This window comes from Aquarana catesbeiana, linkage group LG03 (assembly GCF_042186555.1).
Source record: "Aquarana catesbeiana isolate 2022-GZ linkage group LG03, ASM4218655v1, whole genome shotgun sequence".
Classification (NCBI taxonomy): domain Eukaryota; kingdom Metazoa; phylum Chordata; class Amphibia; order Anura; family Ranidae; genus Aquarana; species Aquarana catesbeiana.
Genome location: NC_133326.1, coordinates 647,531,443 through 647,556,826, shown reverse-complemented (window position 1 = coordinate 647,556,826; position 25,384 = coordinate 647,531,443). Strand labels below are relative to the sequence as shown.

The 25,384-nt window shown below is 43.6% G+C and overlaps 1 protein-coding gene across 2 annotated transcripts in view; it reads left to right on the top strand.

Moving 5' to 3' along the window:
* The first annotated feature begins 6,515 nt into the window (after positions 1-6,515).
* LOC141133305 (beta-1,3-galactosyltransferase 1-like) overlaps positions 6,516-25,384 on the top strand; it is an 86,990-nt gene continuing 68,121 nt past the window's right edge. Inside the window, exon 1 of one of the 2 annotated variants that reach the window (XM_073622594.1) lies at positions 6,516-6,602. In XM_073622594.1, coding sequence (XP_073478695.1) covers positions 6,541-6,602 — 62 coding nt within the window. In that variant the 5' untranslated portion in view covers positions 6,516-6,540. Of the gene's footprint in view, positions 6,626-25,384 lie in introns of both variants that reach the window. The other variant, XM_073622595.1, reaches the window with a different exon arrangement.

Genomic DNA, 25,384 nt, shown 5'->3' with positions numbered 1-25,384 from the left:
TTCTTTTTTCTGCTGGTGACCACCCATAGAAAACACTGCCTACAAGTCAGGCTGCTGCCCACTAGTCCCTATGTATTCTCCTGGTTACTTCTGATATGAATGCAGCATTTACTAGAACTAGACTGTATTTTCCTTCACTTGTAGCATCTTAAAGGAGTCTTCTCCTCCTCTCCCTTCCACCAGAAGTCAGCGACTGCAGTATGGAAAATAAAGCCAATAAGTTCAAGTAAATGCTGCCCCCTCCTATCCAGGGGTCTGTACACCCTCTGTGCCCATTATTAGGGGTTCCCACCATCCCCATGCTGAGTTTCTGGGTCTGTACACCCGCTGTGCCCATTATGAGGGGTTACCACCATCCCTGTGCTGAGTTCCCGGGTCTGTGCACCCGCTGTGCCCATTATGAGGGGCTCCCACCATTCCTGTGCTGAGTTCCCGGGTCTGTACACCTGCTGTGCCCATTATGAGGGGCTCCCACCATCCCTGTGCTGAGTTCCCGGGTCTGTACACCCGCTGTGCCCATTATGAGAGGTTCTCACTATCCCTGTGCTGAGTTCCCGGGTCTGTATACCCACTGTGCCCATTATGAGGGGCTCCCACCATCCCTGTGCTGAGTTCCTGGGTCTGTACACCCACTGTGCCCATTATGAGGGGTTACCACATCCCTGTGCTGAGTTCCCGGGTCTGTACACCCGCTGTGCCCATTGTGAAAGCTTCTCACCATCCCTGTGCTGAGTTCCCGGGTCTGTACACCCGCTGTGCCCATTATGAGAGCTTCTCACCATCCCTGTGCTGAGTTTCCAGGTCTGTACACCCGCTGTGCCCATTATGAGGGGCTCCCACCATCCCTGTGCTGAGTTCTCGGGTCTGTACACCCACTGTACCCATTATGAAGGGCTACCACCATCCCCGTGCTGAGTTCCTGGGTCTGTACACCTGCTGTGCCCATTATGAGGGGTTACCACCATCCCTGTGCTGAGTTCCTGGGTCTGTACATCTGCTGTGCCCATTATGAGGGGCTCCCACCATCCCTGTGCTGTGTTCCTGAGTCTGTACATCTGCTGTGCCCATTATGAGGGGTTCCCCACTGATGGTCACTGTCACTGATCTGTGTATGGAAAACAGACACTCACTTCCTCCTTTTACATCATTTCCTGTTGCCAAATATAAAACTTTAATATCAACAAAAGCTTAAACAGACAATTTACCTGTTTGGCTATATGACAACAATAAAAACACATAATGTGATAGACATATTCAATAGATTTCAAATACATGAGTGAACAATAGATGAAAAAAAAATAAAATAAAAGTAAAATAAAAATAAAATTGAATATAAAAAAAAGTAAATAAATAAAAAAAATTAAAAAATGAAAATAAAAATAAAGAAATAAATAAAAATACAAATAAAATAAAAATAAAATAAAAATAAAAGTGAAATCTCTCAAATAATATTACCAGTTGGACAAAAACTATTGAGATCTAATTCAATTTTAAGACCATAGGGACTCAAAGTCCGGAGCCTATGGATCCATTGGGTCTCATTCTGTGAGATAGCTCTCTTGGGATTGGAACCTCTCCAATGTTCCTCCACCCTGTCTATCTTGCAGAATTTGAGACCCCCTGGATCCCTATTGTTCAACAATCTCAAATGGTTGGACAGGCCATGATGCTTATAGCCCTTTTTGATTCTATTAACATGCTCCCTAAGCCTTACCCCTAATTTTATCGTGGTCCTGCCCACATATTGTAGACCACAGGGACAAGACAAGAGGTAACATGTATGGTCCCACAAGTGATATATTTTTTATTTCAAAAATCCTACCCTTAGAAAAAGAACTGAAGTGGGTAGTTTTCCTTTTCCTATGTTTGGAGGTTTTACACATCACACATTTACCACAACTGAAAAAAAACTGTTTGATCTAAAAAGGTAAATAACTTCTTGGAAGGATTAATGACATTGTGTGCCAGTTTAAGCCTAATGCCCTGTACACACGGTCGGACTTTGTTCGGACATTCCGACAACAAAATCCTAGGATTTTTTTCCGATGGATGTTGGCTCAAACTTGTCTTGCATACACACGGTCACACAAAGTTGTTGGAAAATCCGATCGTTCTGAACACGGTGACGTAAAACACGTACGCCGGGACTATAAACGGGGCAGTGGCCAATAGCTTTCATCTCTTTATTTATTCTGAGCATGCCTGGCACTTTGTCCGTCGGATTTGTGTACACACGATCGGAATTTCCGACAACGGATTTTGTTGTTGGAAAATTTTATCTCCTGCTCTCCAACTTTGTGTGTCGGAAAATCCGATGGAAAATGTCCGATGGAGCCTACACACGGTCGGAATATCCGACAACACGCTCCGATCGGACATTTTCCATCGGAAAATCCGACTGTGTGTACGGGGCATAAGTGTTGGCAGTTTCATATAAATAAACCTGGGCTGTGCGGGCAAGACATTTTTAAGCTCTCTGTCTTCCAATAACAGAGGCCAGTGTTCCCTAATTATTTTTTCAAACTGTTTATATTGCCGGTTATATCCAGTCAAAAAAGCCACACCATAATCTTTCTTCTTTTTAGCTTTCTTTGAAAAAAATTTCCATATCTCACCAATGGCTTCTTTAGTTCTCTTTAAATCTTTTAGATTGTACCCCTTTTCGTGAAATTGTTCCAAAATCAATTCCACTTGAGTGTCAAAATCTTCTTTTTTGTTGCAATGTCTCCTTTCTCTCAACATCTGGCTTTTAGGGATGCCACCCAGCCATCTAGGATGGTGTCAATGGGATCTAGACATTTCTGTCTACATCCTTGAAGAAAGTCTTTCCATTTTCTATGTATAGCGAGATCTAGAAAATGTACCATATGGGATGATAGGTTTCTGAGAAAGAGATATCATAGGAGTTGTTCCCCATCTTCTTATAGATATCTTGCCCCATCTTCTTATAGATATCTTGCTTCTTTCTTTTTTAAAATACCATCCTTCTGTGCTCCGTTTATTAGCCTCTTCAATTTGGCTCTAAATTTATTAGTAGGATTCCTCTTTATTAATTGTCTCTAATCTATCCAACTCTTCCAAATAGTCAGCTTTATTTAGAATAACAAGACCCCCCCCCCCCCAACCTTTGTCAGCTGATCTGATAACTATGCCCTTTTTCTTTTTTAACAGCTGTCTTTGAGGGGGATTCCTCCCAGGACCCACCTCTTTCTAAATCTGTATTTCGTCTACTCGGACGAATGTTCAATTTGTCCAGATCTTGCTCAACCAAAGACTTAAATACTCCCACAAAGTGGTTATTGGTGATTTTGGAATTGAAAATAGAATTGTTCTTTAAGGAAATATGCTGATACTCCTCACTAGATTGATCCACTGGTGAACTACTATTCGCATAAACGTTTTTAATGTTAATTTTTCTTATACATTTTTGGAAATCAATAAAAACATCAAATTTGTTTAAAGTTCCTGTCTAACGCATATTTAAGACCTAATTCTAAAACTTTGAGCTCATCTTCTGAAAAGATAACATTGCTCAAATGAAAAATTCCTTCCATTATGTTTCTCTTTTTCTTTTGCCTTTTACCTCCCCTGTATCCTCTTGTCCTTCTCTTCTCTACCAGTTACCCAAAATGCATAAGAATCCACTTAGACCCCCAGGAGGACCCATAGTCAGTGGTGTTGACTCTAGACTGGGGGAATATTTGGATTGTTTTCTGCAACCGCTTACTCAAAAATGTCCAGTCTATTTAAAAGATAGTAAAGAATTAATTGAATTGATCAAACCCCTGACTATACACGAAGATCACATTTTTGCCAGTGTTGATGTAAACTCCTTTTATACCAATATCCAGCAGCACCATGCATTAAAGGCTCTTGACTGGGCATTGGGAAGTATGAATATTAAACAGAAACAGAAGTGATTTCTCTTATGCCACGTACACACGATCGGAAATTCGGACAGCAAAAGACTGATGAGAGCTTTGGGTTGGAAAATGCGACCGTGTGTATGCTCCATCAGACTTTTACTGGCGGAATTCCCGCCAGCAAAAGATTGAGAGCAGGTTCTCAATTTTTTAGTCGGAAAACAATTCGACACATGCTCGGTAGCATTGAACTTCAGTGCAGCGGGTGTGCGCGCATGCCTGCTATCCCGGCTTAAAGGGCCGACGTACAGCTATGATGGTTCACGGAAATATGCTGACCTGCCGCAGTATAATGACAGCAGCTATTCGGCAAGTAATTAAACAGCAGCAAACTTACATTTAAAATTGCAGTAATCAGCTTCACATAAAATGAAAACTTCTGGTCTCGGCCGCGACCAGAAGTGACCTCACCCGGCTCCTCCCGACCTGTTGTGTCACAGATCACGTGATAAAGGGGTACACTTTAACAGTTTCCTGTAAAGATCGGAGGTTCAGAAAAGCAGCACTTAGAAAGCAGGAGCCCGCAGCATTGAGAGCCCTTTCACACTGAAGGCATTTTTCAGGCGTTATAGTGCTAAAAATAGCGCCTGCAAAGTGCCTGAAAAACGCCTCCCATGCCTCCCCAGTGTGAAAGCCCGAGTGCTTTCACACTGGGGCAGTGCGCTTGCGGGACATTCTAAAAAGTCCTGAAAGCAGCATCTTTGGGGTGGCTTGGGAGCGTTGTATACAGCACTCCCAAAACACCCTGCTCATTGAAATGAATGGGCAGCGCTGCCGAAGCTTCTGCAAAGCGATTCGCAGCGCCGCAACACGGCTCTTTTAACCCTTTATTTGGCCGCAGCGGGGGTTAAAAGCTAGCTAGCGGCCGAAAAGCGCAGCTAAAATGACAGTAAAGCACCGCTATCGTGACGCAGCTCCAGTGTGAAAGGGGTCTAAAAGTTGTAAACTGCATGTGTAAAATGCAGAAGTTTTAATACTACTTTGAGGCTGGGTTCACACCTAATACCGATGCGGCTGACAGCAGGGGTCCAGTGTGTCCCTGTTCTCCATTTCAGGGACAAATCAAGCCTGAATTTTTGCCTGAATTCGGAGCTGAAAAGCAGCCAAAAATGCACAGGACCCCTGTGCAATTCGCTTCGCGGTCGCCCCGGAGGGGTGTGAACCGGCTTCGTTGAGAGCCGGTCATAATCTCCTGTCATTCAAAATTATAGCTCACAACTGTCCCTGATTTCGAGGGACTGTCCCTGATTTGGAACAAAGTCCCTCTGTCCCTCATTCCTCCTCATTTGTCCCTCATTTTGGTCTGATCTATATTGCTGTATATAAAATGCAATACTTATCTTTCAAAAAGTGTTTCACAGTGCCAAACCTTTCATCCAATTTCTAAATTGCTGCATTTGTTAATTTGGAAAGCCAATATAGAGGAATAGTAGTAGTTAAAAAAAGGACTTGTGGGTTTAACTAATTTTTTTGGTATAATTCTCCTTTAAGAGGGCGTGGCAGGGGATGTGTCCTGTGCCTACATACTATCGCTAGTAGGTGTCCCTCATTCCCATCTCAAAAAGTTGGGAGGTATGCAAATTGGATGTAGGGAAACCCACATCCAATTCGCACTAGTGTGAACCCATATAAAAGTCAGCAGCTACAAAAAGGGATGTGGGCATATGAAGCCCCGCTCCTCTCTGCCTCCTCTGCGGCGCCAGCATTGTCACTGTGCGTGCACGGCTGTGGCTTCACAGCCGGGCACACACTACGCATGCACGAGGCGCGCTACGACTGTGACGTGTCCCCGATGATTGCCGAGAGGGAGGGAGGAGAGGAGAACTTGCTTCCGCTGCTGCGGAGCCCCAAGAGAAAGTGGGAGCTGGGTGCCTCTAAAAAGAGGGTATCCACTCCCCCCCCAAAAAAATGACATGCCAAATGTCAGGGGGTCACCTTGACTTAAAGCGGAAGTTCCATTTTTGGGTGGAACTCCGCTTTAAATATACAGAAAATATGCATAACACTGTGAATAACGCATTGCTGTGCAGATCACATGTAATGTCTGTGCGATGCAAATTCAGCCATACAGATTGTATGACTGAATTCGCATCGCATTCGGACTAAAATGGTGCAGGACCCTTTTTTTGGTCCGCACTGGAATCGGATCGCATGGGTGTTCACACCTATGCGATCCGATTCCTGCACCACTTCACAGTTTGCACTGCGATCTGCGAACCGATCTGGGGGGTGTCATTAACTTTGTATTGACACCCGCAGTGGTTCGCATAGGGCAGTGTGAACTGCCTGCCAGAGACACGCAATGCGGGTACAGCACAAGAATCGTGCTGGTTCCCGCATCGCATATGTGTGAACTGACCCTTTTTTCTATGACGTCACTCTATCTATTCTTCCTCACTGGGGAATGATACTTTGCAGCATTTTGGCCAGCAAAGAAAAGATTTTGGTAAGGAAAGTAGCATTGTATTTTGGTGTTCCCAACAGCAGAACTAGCAGTGTCACAAAGCCCCAACAACTGTCAATGACTGATGTAATAAAGCAAACAGTTCACTGTCAGCACAATTAGAGACTAGTCAGTAGATGTTTAGTTATGTGCCTGCCCACTGTAACACCTCCCATGTCTGTTCACCAGGCGGAACGTCAACTCATCAGTCCAGAAGGCAGCATCAGTGACAGCAGGTACAGCACACAGCTCTGACAATGTATTGCTACCATACTCTTTAATGTGTGTATTCACCTCTGTGCATGTACATGGAACACTTATTTCTGTGTGTCTCTGTCCACACTTTTGTGTTTACTTTATGTGTTTGCTTTTATCTTATCTCTTTTTTCCCCTCCTATCCTCTTTTCTGTGATGATATAATTTTATTTAGTCCAACCAGCATGTTGAATGAAAAAAAAAAAAAAAAAAAAAAAAGACTCAGTTTCCCCATCCACACATTTAATGTGGATGGGGGGAATCCTCCCCACTGAGCCTTTGTATTCTGACAGAGGGGAGGCTCCCCCACCATCAGAAAACACTGATCAGCGATGCTGACTATAGCCTACAGCGTTGATTAAGTGGGGAAAACATGACAGGGTGATTGTAGATAAAAAAAATAAGAGATCCATCTATGGTCAGATTTATTATTTTCCAATCTATCTTTCCTTTTTCTGTTTTTTACTCTTTCCCCTCTTCTCCTTAGTATATCTCAGCCTACATCTTTTGCTCTCTCTCCTCAGTGTTTTCCATGTTCTTTCCCTTCTATAGTATGTGGCCATCAGATATCGCATATCATGGTGGTGGATGGGGTGTCCATTACACTTACAGTATATGACTACTTTCTCCTCTCATGTAGTTCCTCTGTTCTCTCCCCCCCCCTCTCCCTCCTTCTCTCTCTCTCCCCCTCTCCTTCCTTCTCTCTCTCTCGCTCCCCCTCTCCCTCCTTTCTCTCTCTCCCTTATTCTCTCTTCTTCTCCCTTTTTTGTCCTCTTTCTCTTCAATGTTTTCCATGTTCTTTCCCTTCTGTAGTATGTGGCCAACTGATATCGCATATCATGGTGGTGGATGGGGTGTCCATTACAGTTACAATATATGACCACTTTCTCCTCTCATGTAGTTCCTGTCTTTTCTCTCGCCCTCTCCCTCCTTCCCCCTCTCTCTCCCTCTCCCCCAGCTCCCCCTCTCTGTCTCTCCCCCTCTCTCTCCTTCCCTATCCCTCCCCCCTCTCTCTCTCCCACTCCTCTCTCTTTCCATCTCCTCTCTTTCTCCATCTCCTCTCTTTCACAATCATTCTCCTCTCTCTCATTCCCTCCTCTCTTTCTCTCTCTCTCTCTCTTGCCCCCTCCCATTCTCGCTCCCTCTCTCCTTCTCTCTCCATCCCTCTCTCACTGCCTCTCTCACTCCCTCTCTCACTCCCTCTCTCTCTTCCTTATTCTCATTCCCTCTCTTGCTCGCTCCCCCACCCTCTCGCCCTCCCATCCCCTCTCTCTCTCCCTCCCTCTCTCTCCCTTATTCTTTCTCCATCCTTCTCTCTCCCTCTCCCCCCTCCTCTCTCGCTCTCCCCCTCCTTTTTGCTCCTTCTGTCTTCTCTTCTCTCTCCCCCCTCTCTCTCGCCCCCACCCCCTCTCTCTCTTACCCCCCTACTCTCTCTCTCCCTCTCCCCCCTCTCTCTCGCTCCCCCTCCTCTCCTCTCTTGCTTTCTCCCCCTCCCTCTTTCCCCCTTTCCTTTCTCTCTCTCCCTTATTTTCTCTCCATCCTTCCCTCTCTCTCTCCCCCTCTCTCTCCCCTCTTCTTTCTTTCTCCCCCCTTCTCTCTCCCTCCTCTCTCTCTCTATCTCCCACCCTTCTTCTCTCTTCCCTTCTTTCTCTTGCCCCCTCCCTTTTTCCCTCCCTCTCCCCCTCTCTCTCCCTCCCTCCCTCTCTCTTGCTTATGCCCCCTCCCTCTCTCCCTCCCTTCCTCTCTCTCTATCTCTCTCTCCCCCTTATTCTCTCTCCCTCCCTTCCTCTCTCTCTCTCTCTCTCTCTCTCTCCATCCTTCTCTCTCTCACTCTCTCCGTTATTCTCTCTCTCTCTCTCTCTCCCTCTCTCTCTCCCTTATTCTCTCTCCATTATTCTCTCCCTCCCTCCATCTCTTTCTCTCTCCCTTATTCTCTCTCCCTCTCTTGCTCGCTCCCCCTCTCTCTCCCTCTCTCTCCCTCCTCTCCCTCCTCTCTCTCTCTCTCTCTATCTTATTCTCTCTCCCTCTCTTGTTCGCTCCTTCTCTCTCCCTCCCTCTCCTTCCTCCTCTCTCTCCCCCTCTCTCTCTCTCCCTCTCTTGCTTGCTCCCCCTCCCTCCCCCTTCCTTTCTCTCTCTCTCCCTTATTTTCTCTCCATCCTTCCCTCTCTCTCCCCCCTCTCTCTCCCCTCTCTCTTTCCCCCCTCTCTCTCCCCTCTCTCTTTCCCCCCTCTCTCTCCCTCCTTCTCTCCCCCCTCTCTCTCCCTTATTCTCTCTCCATCCTTCTCTCCCCTCTCTCTCCTTCTCTCTCTCTCTCTCTCTCTCTCCCTCCCCCTCTCCCTCTCCCTCTCCCTCTCCCTCTCCCTCTCCCTCTCCCTCTCTCTCTCTCTCTCCCTCTCTCTCTCTCTCTCTCTCTCTCTCTCCCTCTCTCTCTCTCTCTCTCTCTCTCCTTCTCTCTCTCTCTCGCTGGTAGTAGATGCTTAAAATTTCCAATGCAAATTCTTTTGCTCACTAATCATGAAATCGTCAGATTGACATTCATTTTAACCCGCAGTGGTGAGAAAGTTTGAAGGAGTAGAATGAAACATTTTTCTATGAATGAATGAAAACCACATACACTTTTCGAAATTCACTCAGTAAAGTCCATTCATTACAAAATCAAATCTTAAAATCAAACAAAATCTTTAAAACTACAAACAAATATTCTTTTGTACAAATTTACCTAAGACATTTGAAATTCTATCCCTCTATGACCAGCTTTACCTTCACTCCAACGCTGCGCTGTCCAGGAGCTCCCCGCCAGCCGATGTCATCTTTGGCCAGGCCTGATCCGAGTACCAGTTTCCGGCCATTTTAATTGGCTGAGCCACAGTGACATAAATCCTGTGCATGTGTGGGAGATCAGTCAGCTCGGCATTGCTGAAATTGTGCACTGAGCTGCCAGTGGTGGACAGGCAGGTAAGAAACTTTAGGGATAGTTCACATAGGATTGGACAGCTGCCGAAGCCCTTTATCTGTCCATTCCCGGCTGCAGTAGGGGGCAGTGTGGTGCACAACTCCGAGCATCACATGGCTCCTTTTTTTTTCTGTATTTGTACAAACTTTATACAAAAGTACAGTACACTTCATTCACTGACAAGCAAATGAGTTGCAGTATGAATGGGATACACAGGAAACAACTATTTTCTGTCTGTCCTTGCGGTGACAGCTTTTATGCAGAAGAGACATAGTATGTAGCAGCAAAATCTTCCCCTCTACCTCCGACCACAGCTGGTTCTCTGGCCAGCAGAACTGTTGCTTCTGGTTGGACTGCAAGCCGCAGTCCCAACCCTACACTGCTCTCTTGCTTCTGGATAGGCCCTCAGACAGCCTAGCAGCCAGATGTCCCTGGGATAGGCCCAAGGCTTATGGCCTAGCAGCCTGGGGCGTTACAACACATGTCCATCCAGACAGCCGTCCACGTGGCACAGAACCCCGATCCCCTGACTCCACCCAAATAAATAGGCTCTCCCAGCAGGCCAAAGGACCCAAGAAAATCCCTGCCCATTGGCTGAGACACCCCATTTATTCCTAATCTGTACTTGCAATGCCCTTGTCTTATCTAATGTCACCAGATACCCGGCCATCTAGTGACAGAAGAGAGAAGTGCAGCAATTCCAGAATTGGGGTGAAATCAATTGACCTCCTATCAACTGGCAAATAAATTTGATAGCAGCCCTGCCTAAACATCAGGGTGCTACACTTTATTTTATTTATTTATTACAGGTACTTATGTAGCGCCGTCAATTTACACAGCACTTTACATATATATTGTACATTCACATAAGTCCCTGCAGAGCTTACAATCTAAGGTCCCTAAGGCCTGGTTCACACCTATGCACATTTTAGTGCATTTTCAGTTTTTCAGAAACACACTACAGTCCATGTAACATGGTTTCCTGTGGATGTAGTTCACATCTGTGCATTTTATGGAAAGGGCCAGGGTTTTTTTTCTGGTTTTTGGTTCCATAGACTTCAATGGTTTAAAGATGTGTATTGAAAAATGCAAAATGCACCCGGAATATGCAAACTGCAACCTGCATAGGTGGGAATCAGGCCTAACTCAGTATACTTGTGTCTGTTCCCTATTTCCTCTTTCATGATATCTTTCTTGTGTCCTCTCTCCTTTTGTTATATTTCCAGTTTGTAAGGTCCTGACTCCCTGTTTATTGTTCTCTCTCAGTTTCCCACCCTTCCCTCTTTTGAGTCAATATGTCATCTACATTCTTATAACGTGGCCATGCTTTACACGTTACTTATTTTTTGTATAAGGTTATGGATAAGTATGTATAAGTATAAGGTTATGGATTAAACACAACTGCTTGTCTTTAACCCCTTCATGATGGAGGATAAAACAGATTTTAATGCCTGAATAGAGTTTTGCCACTTTTGCATGTGCTTTGTGGTCAGGGCAGGATTTAGGGTGGTGGGGGCCCCTAGGCTTGAGTCACTTTCGGGCCCTACCTTCTATACATATGCACAGCTCTATAAAACAGAAATAGAAAAGGACAAAGTGCGCCAGACTCAGTGCAGTAATAAAGAACTTCTGTTTAATTGGACAAGACAAAACAACCAAATGGCTACTCACAAAAGTAGATAATATATAAGCGTATAAATGGGGGCTACTGTACTGGTATTCGTCCTGGGTCCACGATTAATAAAAGCAATAAAAATGGATAAATGATAATTACCGTATTTATCGGCGTATAACACGCACCCCAAGTTTAGGAGGGAAGTTTAAGGAAAAAACTTACATTTAAATGCCCATCAATGAGGCCTTATCAGTGTCCATCTGCAGCCTTGTCAGTGTCATTGCTGCCTTGTCAGTGTAGCCTTGCCCCAGTGTCATTGCAGCCTTTCAGCTTAAAAATGGCGCTGCCGAGATACAGAGCCGGATGTCCTTTGTATCTCGGCGGCTTTCGTCGGCTTTTGAAACGGGCTGGGCCCACTGGGGCCCCCTATTGGCCCATGGGCTTGAGCCCAGTCAAGCCCAATGGTAAGTCCGGCCCTGTATGTGGTATATATTAGGAAAATAGTAAATAAAACCATATTTTTTTCAAAATCTAGCTGTATATTTCTTGCTATTACCATGACCTACCATCAAAAACTAGCCCAAATTAAATGTTCCTGCTCATAACGATCGCTGCAGTACCATATACCCTATATTGTTAACATTATTGGGACGCCTGCCTTTACACGCACATGAACTTTAATGGCATCCCAGTCTTATGCCCCGTACACACGGTCGGATTTTCCGATGGACATTGTCCGATTGGAGCGTGTTGTCGGAAATTCCGACCGTGTGTGGGCTCCATCTGACATTTTCCATCGGATTTTCCGACATACAAAGTTGGACAGCAGGAGATAAAATTTTCCGACAACAAAATCCGATCGCGTCAATTCCGACCGTGTGTGGCCTGTTCCGACGCACAAAGTGCCACGCATGCTCAGAAGAAATTCCGACACGGGACAGCTTGTTCTGGTAAACGTGGCATTCGGAATGGATACAGCACTTTCGTCACGCTGCAATGTTCAAAATAGTTTAATACAGCGCACTCTCTTCTTCTTTATAATGTGACAAGAATTAAGTAGTTTTGCTGCTCATATTCACACACACTTCTCACAAACTTCTTTCGTTACTATTTATCGGGATTCCCTCAATATATTTTGATTTCTCACATCTGACAACATATTTTTTTTTTTTTTTTTGACTTTAATGTAGAATCTTTTTTCGTGTTTCTCTTTTTTAATTTTTTTTTTGGTAATTTTGATTTGTACTCCCGAAAATGTTTGTGTGTTTTTTGTGACAAGTTCCCACAACACCATTGATATGTTGTTCTATTTAATCTGTAGGAGATTGTTTGGTGTTGTTGTCTCTTGTTAATTTCACATTTTATGTTAGAAATGTACCTGAATCGTCACCAACAAACTGTCCTTTTTGGATGAAAACACACACAGGAGAGTAGAATTTACCTAAAAATATTTTATTAAGGGGTCACAACTATAAACAAAGAGGGAGGCAACGCTGGAGAAACTGCAGAAGTGGGTGAAGGCTAGGACCCCCAGGGCAGACATCAATTATTTAAAAGCAAAATTGGTGGCCTGAGGAGTCCATATCTAAGGGAGGGCAGTCTGGTCCAGAAGTCCCAGAGATCCGGAAAGCAGCAGATGACATCTGTGTCCCCAGGCTGTGGTCATACGAGAGACTGCATCTTCTGTCAGACCAGACTGAACCCAGGGTCATCACTCTTTGGTCTTCCTTCCACGCTTCCTTCCAGCCTTTGGCTGTGGTGGTGGAGTTGTGGCAGCAGGAGGAGGAGGAGGAGGAGGAGGATCATCGATCTCAATGACATCCGTCTTGTGTGTCAGTTCCCCACTCTCCCCCTTACGTAGGACTTTATAAATCAGGTCCTCAGAGATCTTGCGTTGGCCCTCCTGCATGCCCAGCAATTTGGTGGCAGCCATGCAGGCAAAGGCCTCTTCAGGACTGGGGAAGGCTCTGAGGGATGCCGAAGCCTCCTGGATCAGCCTGTATGCTGAATCCTGCACAGGACTGGGAGTGGCCTTCCTGGCTCATTTATGTGGCAGGCGGAGGGGAGGAACCTGAGACTCAGTCAGGCTGCGACTGGTCCCAGGCTTCTCTTGGCTGACACTTAGCCCCGCCTTCTCCTGGCTGCCACTAATCCCCGCCTCCTCCTGGCTGACACTAATAATCCCCGCCTCCTCCTGACTGCCACATTCCACAGCCTCCTCCTGGCTGAGGTCTTCCTGTGTATGAAAAAGGGACATAGTTTTAGTTTTTTTTACATCAATCACACACCTCCTGACTGCTGCAAATTCAATGTTAACAAATATAACAGACTATCCTTCTGAGCCCAGCATTTTGCATTCTTGTCCCAATTTTGGGTGACCACTACTGTCTATTGATATGTAAAACACTTTTTTTTAATCAGCAATTAATAATCAATAACAACATCTAGTAAACATCATTTATTTATTGCCCAGAAATCTGTAGAAGAATGCTATACCTGACTCCAGCTGGGCTCCTCCACTTCTTCCTGGCTGGAAGGCCCAGGTTGGACATCGGAAGCCTCAGCTGGTATGGAAGGAAGAGTGGAAGGAAGAGTGGAGAGGGATTCCCTGACTTCAGTGTGGTCTGACAGAAATCGCAGTCTCTCATAGTACCACAGCCTGGGGACATAAATGTCATCTGCTGCAGCTCCGGACCTCTGGGAATCTGTGACCTTCTTGCGCTCCCTAAGATAAGTGCTCCTCAGGCCACCAATTTTAGCTTTTAAATAAGGGATGGTTGCTGTGGGGACCACCGGCTTCACCAACTCCAGCAGTTTCTCCAGCGCTGCCTGCCTCTTTTGTTTATCGTTATAGTGGGGGTGTCTCACCTGCCACAGACAAGGCAGCTCCCTGTACTTGTCAATAAACAGGGGCAGGAAATTGTGGTCGTTGAACCTATCCATTTTCTCTGCAAGACACAACACAAGACAAACCCTAATGTCAGGCCAAACTCCCCTAATCTTGTTACAATATAGGCTTCCATTTCGAAGCAGTATAGGCCCAAGTTTAGATCCTACCTTCGTTAGCACGATCGGCGTCTCCGATGCTCCTTCCTCCGCTCACAGATCGTACGTAAGACGCACGCGTTACGATTTATACACACTGCGCATGCGTATAACTCCGCCCGCCCCTGATGTTCTTTCTATTCTATTCCCCGCCCCTTTTCATTCGGCGCAGTGGAGGAAGAGCACATGGCGGATAGACAGCAGGATCGTGCTAATTACAGCAACGAGGAGGAGGAGGAGGAGGAAAGGCCGGAGCCTGAAACGTCCCGATCCAGAAAGAGATTAAAGGACTCAAATATGTCCTTTGGGGAGACGTTGGAGATGGTGGACATCCTGAAGAAGGCCGACTATGATGGAAAGTATGGGCCTTACCCCAACCACAATGTCCGAAAGGCCAAGATCATGGCGAAAGTGGTCAGAAGTCTGCACCGGAAATTCAGGGTACGACGATCGAAAGATCAGCTCAGGAAGCGGTGGTCGGACCTGAAATTACGAGAACATGAGCAGTACAGAAAGATCCGGAGAGTGCTGCAAAAAAGTAAGTAGTTGTGCTGTGTTCCTATTGTTCTTGTGTTTATTACGTTCGTGCTGCTCCATGTGCTTTTAGGAACTGTTGTACAGTTTAAAATGGCAACTTTCATGTTCATGGGCACATTATTCGTTCGGATCACACATTTTTATTTCGGACGATAAAATACCATTGTTTAGGCCATATGCATTTGGCCACCATTTTGAGGCCCTATACTTGTCTTCAAAGAATTGGGTTGTGTAGATGGCTTTGTTACTAGAATGAAATGCAAACTAGATTGTGTGTAAGGAGAGAACACTGAGCAGCTGTTTTCACATCTGGACACTGGAGCACTAGTGTGGGACACCAGAACACCATTTTTATTAGGGGGGCCACACAGGTGCTCCAGTGTATACTATAGGGGGGGCTACATCTGTGAAGCTTGTACCAAACAGGTAAAGTATTGCAGCTTGACAAAGGACACTAAAAAAGCTACATCTTGGAACTCGGCTAAAATAGACAATTGTACCCCACTTCCAAGCAATGTTTCCTATTTCTAGTTCTGCCATCAAATATCTGTGTGCTAATTATACCATTTTTGTTTTACATAGGGGAAAAAAGACTCGGAGGACACCCCTCATCCGAGGAGACCAGAGCCCCCCCCCTCTGGAAGAAGGGGAAATCCCCCAAAACACAAGATGAGCAGGAGGATGAAGACGTGGTGGAACTAGTCACCACAACAGGTGAGTGTCTGCGACCACAGGCTCAGATAAGAGATGGATGGCGGCATATTTTTTAGACCTAATTTATTTTGGGTTTCCTCTCTTTTTAGGTGATCGTGAGGTTGTGGATGAAGATCCTTTCACATCCGAAAGTGCCCAGATCCTGATCGGGGAGATCATGGGGTGTAATTTACAATTGGAAAACATCAAGCAAAACATCAATGATGTTATTCCAAAATATAAAAACATCATTGATGTTTTGGGGTGAGTTTAAAACCCCTCCAAATCACTTTCTTCTTTTGTGTGCTACAATGTGCAAAATGTTTTTGTGATTTTTCCCAAAGCCAAATTTGGAGGATGCACACAGTGTGCCAACATGTGCTATCTGCCATCACGGGAGATCAATGGACGCGTTTTGGGGGTGCAACCCCTTCCTCAATAATAAAGTAGCAGTGAGGAAGGGCTTTCTCCCCCAAAACACGTCCCTTGATCCCCCGTGATGGCAGCTAGCACATGTTGACATTGGGAAATTTGTGTGCATCTTCCAAATTTGGCTTTTCCTGAAGTGATTTCCCCCCATCTGAACGCAATATCAAACACAGTTCCTAAATACTCATGTCTGATATTGCCTTCCAGTTCTACCAAATGTGAACTTTGTAAGATCAAGATTTGTGTCTTTCTTGTGGGTTTTACACATGCCTGTTTTCTATAAAATGGACATTTTGATTTTGGATAATGACACCACAAAAATTGTTATACAACAAACATGTTGGTTTGTCAGAAAAACCTTTGGTAAATGCACATGTGATTGTGCAGGTATTAAAAAGATTGTTCATCAAGAATGTGTGGATTATTGTCTCAACGCTACAACACTTTTGGGGTGATGTAATTGTTGTTTTATGAGAAAATGGGGGTTATTTCCTAAGGGCAAATCCTCTTTGCACTACAAGTGCAGTTTCAGTGCAGTTGCAAGTGCACTTGTAGTGAAAAGTGTCTTTGCATTTAGTAAATAACAGCCAACAGTGCTTTGTATAAGGTTACACAATCACAACATTTTCTGCACTCCACACATTTCTGTCAGGGTCATCTAAAACAAACACAAGCAGTAAATGTCCACAAAGAAGAGCCTGGGGGGAGATGCCTGTCGAGAACTTGAGGTCCTGCAGACTTCTCCCTGTGGCCAAATACCGCAGGGTAGCGACAAGCCTCTGCTCCGGAGTGATGGCTTGCCTCATGCAGGTATCCTGACTGCTGATATAAGGGGTCAGCGAAGCCAACAAACGGTGAAATACGGGGTCCGTCATCCGAAGAAAGTTCCTGAAATCATCAGGATTATTCTCACGGATCTCACGGAGCAAAGGCATATGAGAGAACTGGTCACGCTGAAGCAACCAACTCTTGGTCCATGAACTCCTCCCCACCCTGTTCATGGACTGGACTTGTGTCAAGGTCAGGACCCCAACACCAAGCCCCCGCACAGCACGAACTGTATGAGGAGTACGCATACGAAACATGGCTAGAAAACGGTCGGCTGCTCAGAACGAAGTAACAGAACGCACTGAAGAACAGTAAGGCCCGTGAAGAGCGACCTGAAAACCAGTAACGAACGAACAAGAATACAATGACTAATTAAAGTCACGCGGAACTTGCTTGCACGCACTGAAGAGCAGATACAAACCCACAAGCACAAACTGAAAGGCAGAAAATGATCTGAAAGCCACGAGTCTGAAAAAGCGAATCGTCTCTCACCAAACTTTTACTAACACGAGATTAGCAAAAGGAGCCCAAAGGGTGCCGCGCTTGGTTCTGAACCGGCCTTTTCTAGTCTCGTCGTACGTGGTGTACGTGACCGCGTGGTTGACGATCGGAAATTCCGACAACTTTGTGCGACCGTGTGTAGGCAAAACAAGCTTGAGCCAACATCCGTCGGAAAAAATCCTGGGATTTTGTTGTTGGAATGTCCGAACAAAGTCCGACCGTGTGTACGGGGCATTAGTCTGTACGGTTCAATATTGAGTTGGCCCACCCTTTGCAGCTATAACAGCTTCAACTCTTCTGGGAAGGCTGTCCACAAGGTTTAGGAGTGTGTCTATGGGAATGTTTGACCATTCTTCCAGAAGCACATTTGTGAGGTCAGGCACTGATGTTGGACGAGAAGGTCTGGCTCACAGTCTCCGCCCTAATTCATCCCAAAGGTGTTCTATCGAGTTGAGGTCAGGACTTTGTGCAGTCAAGTTCTTCCACCCCAAACTCACTCATCCATGTCTTTATGGAGCTTGCTTTCTGTACTGGTGCACAGTCATGTTAGAACAGGAAGGGGCCATCCCCACATGGTTCCCACAAAATTGGGAGCATGAAATTGTCCAAAATGTCTTGGTATGCTGACGCCTTAAGAGTTCCCTTCACTGGAACTAAAAGGCCAAGCTCAACTCCTGAAAAACAACCCCACATCAATCTCCCCTCCACTAAATGATTTGGAACAGTGCACAAAGCAAGGTCCATAAAGACATGGATGAGCAAGTTTGGGGTGGAAGAACTTGACTGGCCTGCACAGAGTCCTGACCTGAACCCAAAAGAACACCTTTGGGGTGAATTAGAGCGGAAACTGTGAGCCTGGCCTTCTCCTCAACATCAGTGCCTGACCTCACAAATGCGCTTCTGGAAGAATGGTCAGACATTCAGATAAACACACTCCTAAACCTTGTGGACAGAATTCCCAGAAGAGTTGAAGCTGGTATAGCTGCAAAGGGTGGGCCAACTCAATCTTGAATTTGGTCGTCACGACATCATGTGAGTGACGTTGAGACGTCACCACTGATGCTACTTTGCACATGCTCCTTGAGTTCCACGAGTACTGCGGCATCTATCTTTACTGAGGCATGCAGAGATACCATCTTAAAACCTAATTCGGACGAGCGGCCATCGCTGACAACCCCTAGCGAGACCTGAGCTACAACTCCTGGACTTCATGTCTATCCGATGTGAGACACAGAAGAGACAAGCCCCCGCAGGCTGGTAAAGACATGAACCTGCAGTGCTCCTGGTCCGGTGAGCGGACCAGCTGGTCCTTGGTTTATTTACAGCTCTATGCCTTTTACCTCACAATGAAGCCTCGATGGTTATTTGCACAACCTTTACCATCTCATTACCTTTGGTCCATTTCTGGCAAATATTGAGAACTTTACGATAACTACATGGCCCCATCGCATACACGCCCACATACCACACCTGAGTCAGGAACTTTCTGGGTCATGTTTATTAGCGACAAATGTCTTCTCACAAAGTGCCTATTCAATACCATGCAATGCTCTCAGGAACACTCAGTGAACTGCACAGTCCATACCTGCCAGCTGGGACCCCGTCATCTGGGTACTTTTTCTATTCCAGTGGATCTGGAAAGTGAGGCCCAGAACGGAAAGAGAAAGAAGAAAGTAGTGCAGGGCCGGGCATCACAGTGTGTAGAGGGGAGACAACAAATGGTTAATCAGGAAAGTGTGAAAGGAAGGGGATGGCACAGTTTTGAGAAGACAGAGTGGGAGGAGCGGTATTTATTAAGGGGGAGCCAGAACTTCCGGGCAGCAGAGGAAGGGGCAGAAAGGAGGAAGCAGTTTGTACACACGCTGCTGTCCTCCACCATCATGGCTGACATAGACCTCATCTTAGCCTGGTTGCAGGTGGCTGCAGTGACCAGGGGACCGGAGTGGCTGCACAGCCATGTGTCCGCCCTCATCGAGGATCAGGCCTTGGGGTCGGCAGCAGGAGGTGAGGTGTCCCCACGTGCTCGGAGGTCTAGGTCTCTGGAGTGGTTTTCACCAGGGCCCTCCCCCAGAGCTTTGCGCCACACTAGGAGCCCTCCACGGGATGCGTCGGGCCCCCCAGCGAAGAGACCATCGGCTTCCGCCAGTGCAGGGCCTGGCCGGATTACTTGCCACCGGTGGAGCTCAGTGGGCGGGGCTACAGGCCGCCATCGCACCTCTTCCCCGCCCATGCGTCGCATGTGTCAGGGGAAAGCTGTCTCCCCCTCCTCAGCGGTTCCCACGTGGTGGGAGGCTCGGCGAGGGAGGAGTGGAGCCATGGCCGACGGACCGTTGCCTTCACTGTGCACCTCGTTTTGCAGAGAGTGGCCCCGAACATCCTCTTCTGGGGTCCCTCGGTGGCTCTCGTGGCTCCTACTCACCTCAGATAACCCCCTAGGAGAAGAGCTCTCCCAGGGGGTTACCTTGCGGGCTTGCTCCCGAGTCCAGCATTTGGCGTCCATAGACACGAATGCTGGACTAGGCCCCGCCCCCACTGATGCCCGCGTCTTCAGATTTGATTGACAGCAGTGGAAGCCAATGGCTGCGCTGCTATCAATCTTTCCAATCAAGAGCTGGGGCCCCATGCATCGAGGGACAGCGCGTCTCCGCCAAGGGAAATACGGGGGGGTAAGTAAAGTAAAGGTAAGTAAAACAGGGGGTGGGGGCCCGGTGACTGACAGAAGTTTTTTCACCTTAATGCATAGGATGCATTAAGGTGAAAAAACACGAGGGTTTACAACCCCTTTTTTATTATTACATTTTTTCTTTTTACACAGTTTTCTCCCATGGCAAGGAGAAAAGGATACAATGGGGAAGATTTAGTCTGCATTCACTCCTGAGGGTTTTCAGCTCATAAAACGTAAAACGCCCGAAAAACTCCCAACAAGCAAAATCCTATTCATTTCAATGGCACCTGTTCACATCTGAGCGTTTTGTCACCTGAAGCAAAACACCTAAACGCTTTAAGCTTAAAAAGGGAACATGAGCTTCTTTGGGGCAGATTACAGGCGTTTTTCTGGTAAAAGTCGCAGTAAAAGCGTGCGACTTTGAAACGCTCAGGTGTGAATGCAGCCTCACTAAAACTGTTGCACACACAATCTGGTGCAGCTGTGTATATTAACCAATCAGCTTTTAGGTTTTATTGGCAAAACTTAATTGAACAAGCTGATTGGTAGACATGTGCAGAATGAAAAAATTTGTTTTGTTTCGATTCGTTATTTGTTTCGTTAAATTCATTTTCGGAATTCGTTTTGTTTATTCGTATTCAAATCTATTCGAATATTCAAATTCAAATCAATTCGAAAAGTTTTCGAATACGAATAGTTTTCCAATTCGAATAGTTTTCCAATTTCCAAAGTGAATAAAATAGAATAGAAAATAAAGGAATAGAATATAAAAAAAAATAGAATAGAAAAGAATATAACAGAAAATAAAAGAATAGAATATAATAGAGTAAAACAGAATAAAATAGGATAGAAGATAAAAGAACAGAGTAGAACAGAATAGAATAGAATTAAAAAAAAAAGAATAGAATTAAGTAGAAAGATTATAACCATCTTCTGAAATTCGAATAGAAAAGAATAGAATTAAGAGAAAACAATAGAATAGAATAGAAATAATATAACCATTTTCCAAAATTCAAATAGAATCAATTCAAATTTGAATAGAATAGAAAAGAATAGAGTAGAATAGAATAGAAAATAACACAATAGTATAGAAAAAAAACAACAGAATAGAATGAATATATCCATCTTCCTATTCTAATCTATTCTTTTCTATTCTATTTAAATTTGAATTGATTCTATTTGAATTTTGGGAAATGGTTATATTCTTTCTATTCTTCTGTTTTTTTTTTTATTGTATTATTTTTCTATTTGTTTATTCTATTCTTTTCTATTCTATTATTTTCTATTCTATTCTTTTCTATTAAAATGTATTCTATTCGAAATTTGAATTTCGAAAGATGGTTATATTCTATTCTGTTGTTTTTTCTATACTATTCTGTTATTTTCTATTCTATTCTAATCTTTTTCTTTTCTAATCTATTCAAATTCAAATTGATTCTATTTAAATTTTGGGAAATGGTTCTATTCTATTCTATTGTTTTTTGTTTTATTATTTCCTATTCTATTATAGTCTATTCTATTCTTTTTGTTTCTATTCTATTCTTTTTTATCCTATTCTTTTCTTATGTATTCAAATTCAAATTTTTTCTATTTGAAATTCAAATTTCAGAAGATGGTTACATTCTTTCTATGTTATTCGATTCTATTCTATTTATTTCTATTATATTCTAGGCTATTCTGTTCTTTTATTTTCTATTCTATTTTGTTCTGTTTTACTCTATTATATTCTATTCTTTTATTTTCTGTTATATTCTTTTCTATTCTATTATTTTTTTTCTATTCAATTCCTTTACTTTCTATTTTATTCCCTTTGGAAATTCGAAAACTATTCAAATTCGAAAACTATTTGAAAAATTTTAAAAAACGTTTCGGATTCGAATTTCGTCTGTTTTTTTTTTGTTTTTTTTTTTTGTTATTTTGGATTTGGTTAAATTCGGTACTATTGTAATTCGGAAATTCAGAATGAAATGAATCGCACATGTCTACTGATTGGTTGCTATGCATAACTACACCAGATTCTGTGTGCAACAGTTTTAGTTACCCCCCCCGATGTATCTTGCAAACATTGTGCAAAAGTGCTTCAAACACATTTTTCGATTGAATGCAATTTCCTGAACAAACAAACACATACAGTGTTAATAATTTGTTCATTCAAGAAAAATGCTCTATCCTGGTCCTTTGAATATTCTCATCACTGGGATCAAATATGATTGTTAATATGGCCACACTAATGATTATAAGTCTAATGAACATTCTTAAAACAAAAATGTTCATACAAAATTGGCCAGGTAAACAGTATATATGGTTTTTCTTCAGAAGAGTCCATTTACTTCAAAGTTATATGCTAAAAGCAAATGTTTTCCTTGTCAAAAGAAGTTTATTGAGTATACAATGTTATAAAGATCGTGTAAGAAAAAGTATAAAAATTGCGCCAGCTCTTAGATAAGGATAAAGCAGCCAACACAGCAATATGACCGTTGCGAGTGGAAATTGAAGTAAAGAAGTGTGGCGCTAATGAGTAGTGAGACTCCTGTTGTTAAACAGGTAGAAAGAGTGGTATAGGAGAAAGTGAAAACACCTTTAGTGTAAATAGGTAAAAGTGTTTGTAGGACGTACATAAAAATATATATACTGGGTGATATACACAATGCAGGGGGAAACACAGTGTGTGTTTAACAATAAAAAACTCAGTGAAAAAAACTGAAAATTGGGAGACAGTCAAACATATAAGATACAACAAATAAATATCAATGCAAGATATCTAGAGAAGCTGAGTGTGTTAATCCACAGAACTAGAATTCAATGGAGGTGGCAGGCAAATAAAAGGACACCGGTATCTCTAGGGGAAAAAGGCATACATAGGGTCTCAAAAGTCTCTTAGATAGCAAAATCGGATAATCTCATTCAGTCCCACAGGTAACTGGATGTGAGCTGTCTTCTCAAGAGATAATCTGAGGGTTATTGGGAAAGGTCCCGACCAATACACTAGATCTCGGCTCAAATGGATAATTCCCACCAGAAGGAAGAGAAAAGCAAAAAAAATGCCCTTACCAGATCCGGTGGACTCACAGGCCGTAGCGGTGAGTCAAACGAGCCTATACCGTTAAATAAGCAAGAAAAAAGGGGGAAAAAACTCCACATAGTGTAAATCCTGGGTACCCCAGCAGAAGCCTTAGGAGGCGAAACGCGTCGGGTTCTATGATTATACCCCACCACTATCTACTGCGCCCGTTTTATAATTTTTATGCTTGTTTTTATTTTATTTTGGGCCTAGTTTTTACCGCCCCTTGCCTGTAACAACATTTTTTCCGGAGTACACTCCCTAAATAAAGTGCTTTCATGCTCTTTGCAAACCAAGGATTTACACTATGTGGAGTTTTTTCCCCCTTTTTTCTTGCTTATTTGCACACATGATGGTTTTCTGAGGAAACGGTGACCCGGTGATCGGAACCATACCCTGGGGACCCCGGACTCCAAATCGGTGCTTCTTATGAGGACTGCTGACAAGATGGTTTACAAGTTCTCCTACAAACCTCTACCCCACACCGTTTAACGGTATAGGCTCGTTTGACTCACCGCTACGGCCTGTGAGTCCACCGGATCTGGTAAGGGCATTTTTTTGCTTTTCTCTTCCTTCTGGTGGGAATTATCCATTTGAGCCGAGATCTAGTGTATTGGTCGGGACCTTTCCCAATAACCCTCAGATTATCTCTTGAGAAGACAGCTCACATCCAGTTACCTGTGGGACTGAATGAGATTATCCGATTTTGCTATCTAAGAGACTTTTGAGACCCTATGTATGCCTTTTTCCCCTAGAGATACCGGTGTCCTTTTATTTGCCTGCCACCTCCATTGAATTCTAGTTCTGTGGATTAACACACTCAGCTTCTCTAGATATCTTGCATTGATATTTATTTGTTGTATCTTATATGTTTGACTGTCTCCCAATTTTCAGTTTTTTTCACTGAGTTTTTTATTGTTAAACACACACTGTGTTTCCACCTGCATTGTGTATATCACCCAGTATATATATTTTTATGTACGTCCTACAAACACTTTTACCAATTTACACTAAAGGTGTTTTCACTTTCTCCTATACCACTCTTTCTACCTGTTTAACAACAGGAGTCTCACTACTCATTAGCGCCACACTTCTTTACTTCAATGTTATAAAGATACATAAAGTAAGTTTACAAGGATCTATAAAGTAAGTTCATTGTTTTACAATAGGGTTTATATAGGATAATATCATGAAATTTCAAATATTAAACATTGGGTTCACGTAAACCTAAATTAAAGATATATATCATTTCCTTAGTTACTTGCGTAGGTATTTAAATGATTTATACCTACTATACATATTGTTTACAGGTAGAGTGTATATAGGTCAAATAAATTCTGATAATGAGCTTTAATCGTAGGGTGGAGAAAAGGAAAGAGAAAGAAGAAAAAGGGTTGAAAGGTAGAGGTATGGTCCACAAGGTTGTCCCGCTCGTCAGTTTATTATTCTTTTTAGTTCTCTTTGAAGCCTTAGAATGGGTGTCTCTGTAAGTAATTTAATCTGTTACCATGGCAACAGGACAGAGTCATTGAAGTTTGACAGGAACTGTTGTTTTATCCAAGGATGCCAAAGTTTTTCAAATTTTGGAATTTGATTTTGATCGATGGCTACCATCTTAGCATGGGACATTGTATTATTCATTCTGTGAATTGTTTCTGCTAGTACCAATGTAGGAGATTTCCATGCCTTGGCCACTGTTTGTTTTGCAGCCGTTATTAGTTGGATCATAAGTTTGAATTGAGAGAGTGTTAACCATTCCGGTTTTAGATTAAGTAAAGTTAAATATGGATCTGGTTGTATTATTTTTTTAAATATTTTAGATGCAATCACGAAGACTTCCTTCCAGAAGGTTTGGATTACTGGGCACGTCCACCATATGTGTAAATATGTGCCTATTTCTGGGCATCCTCGAAAACAAAGAGCTGAGGTATTAGGTGAATATTTTGCCACTCTAGCGGGTACAAGGTACCAGCGAGTTAGGACTTTATAATTTGTCTCCAGTGCTAAGATGTTGGGTGAAGATGACTTAGATGTGAGCCATATGTTAGACCAGTCCGTGTCTTCTAAAGTTCGTCCCAGGTCCTCCTCCCACCTCTGAACGTAAGAGGGTCTATTAAGATTTGCTACTCCATATAATTGATTATAAAGTGATGAAATTGTACCTTTAGCAAATGGATCTTTTGTACAGATTGATTCAAAAATGGATAATTGGGATAATGGTGTATCCCCCTTTAGGAATGGTGTATAGAAATTTTTGATTTGGAGATATCTAAATATCTCAGAGTTTGGTAGATCATATTTTTCTCTAAGCGATGGGAATGAAAGGAATGATTTAGATGCTATGAAGTCATTTAGTGTCTGAATGCCTGATGTTGTCCAAGCTTTAAAAGAATTTGGGTAGATCCATGCCGGATAAAAGGCCGGATTTCTGATAAA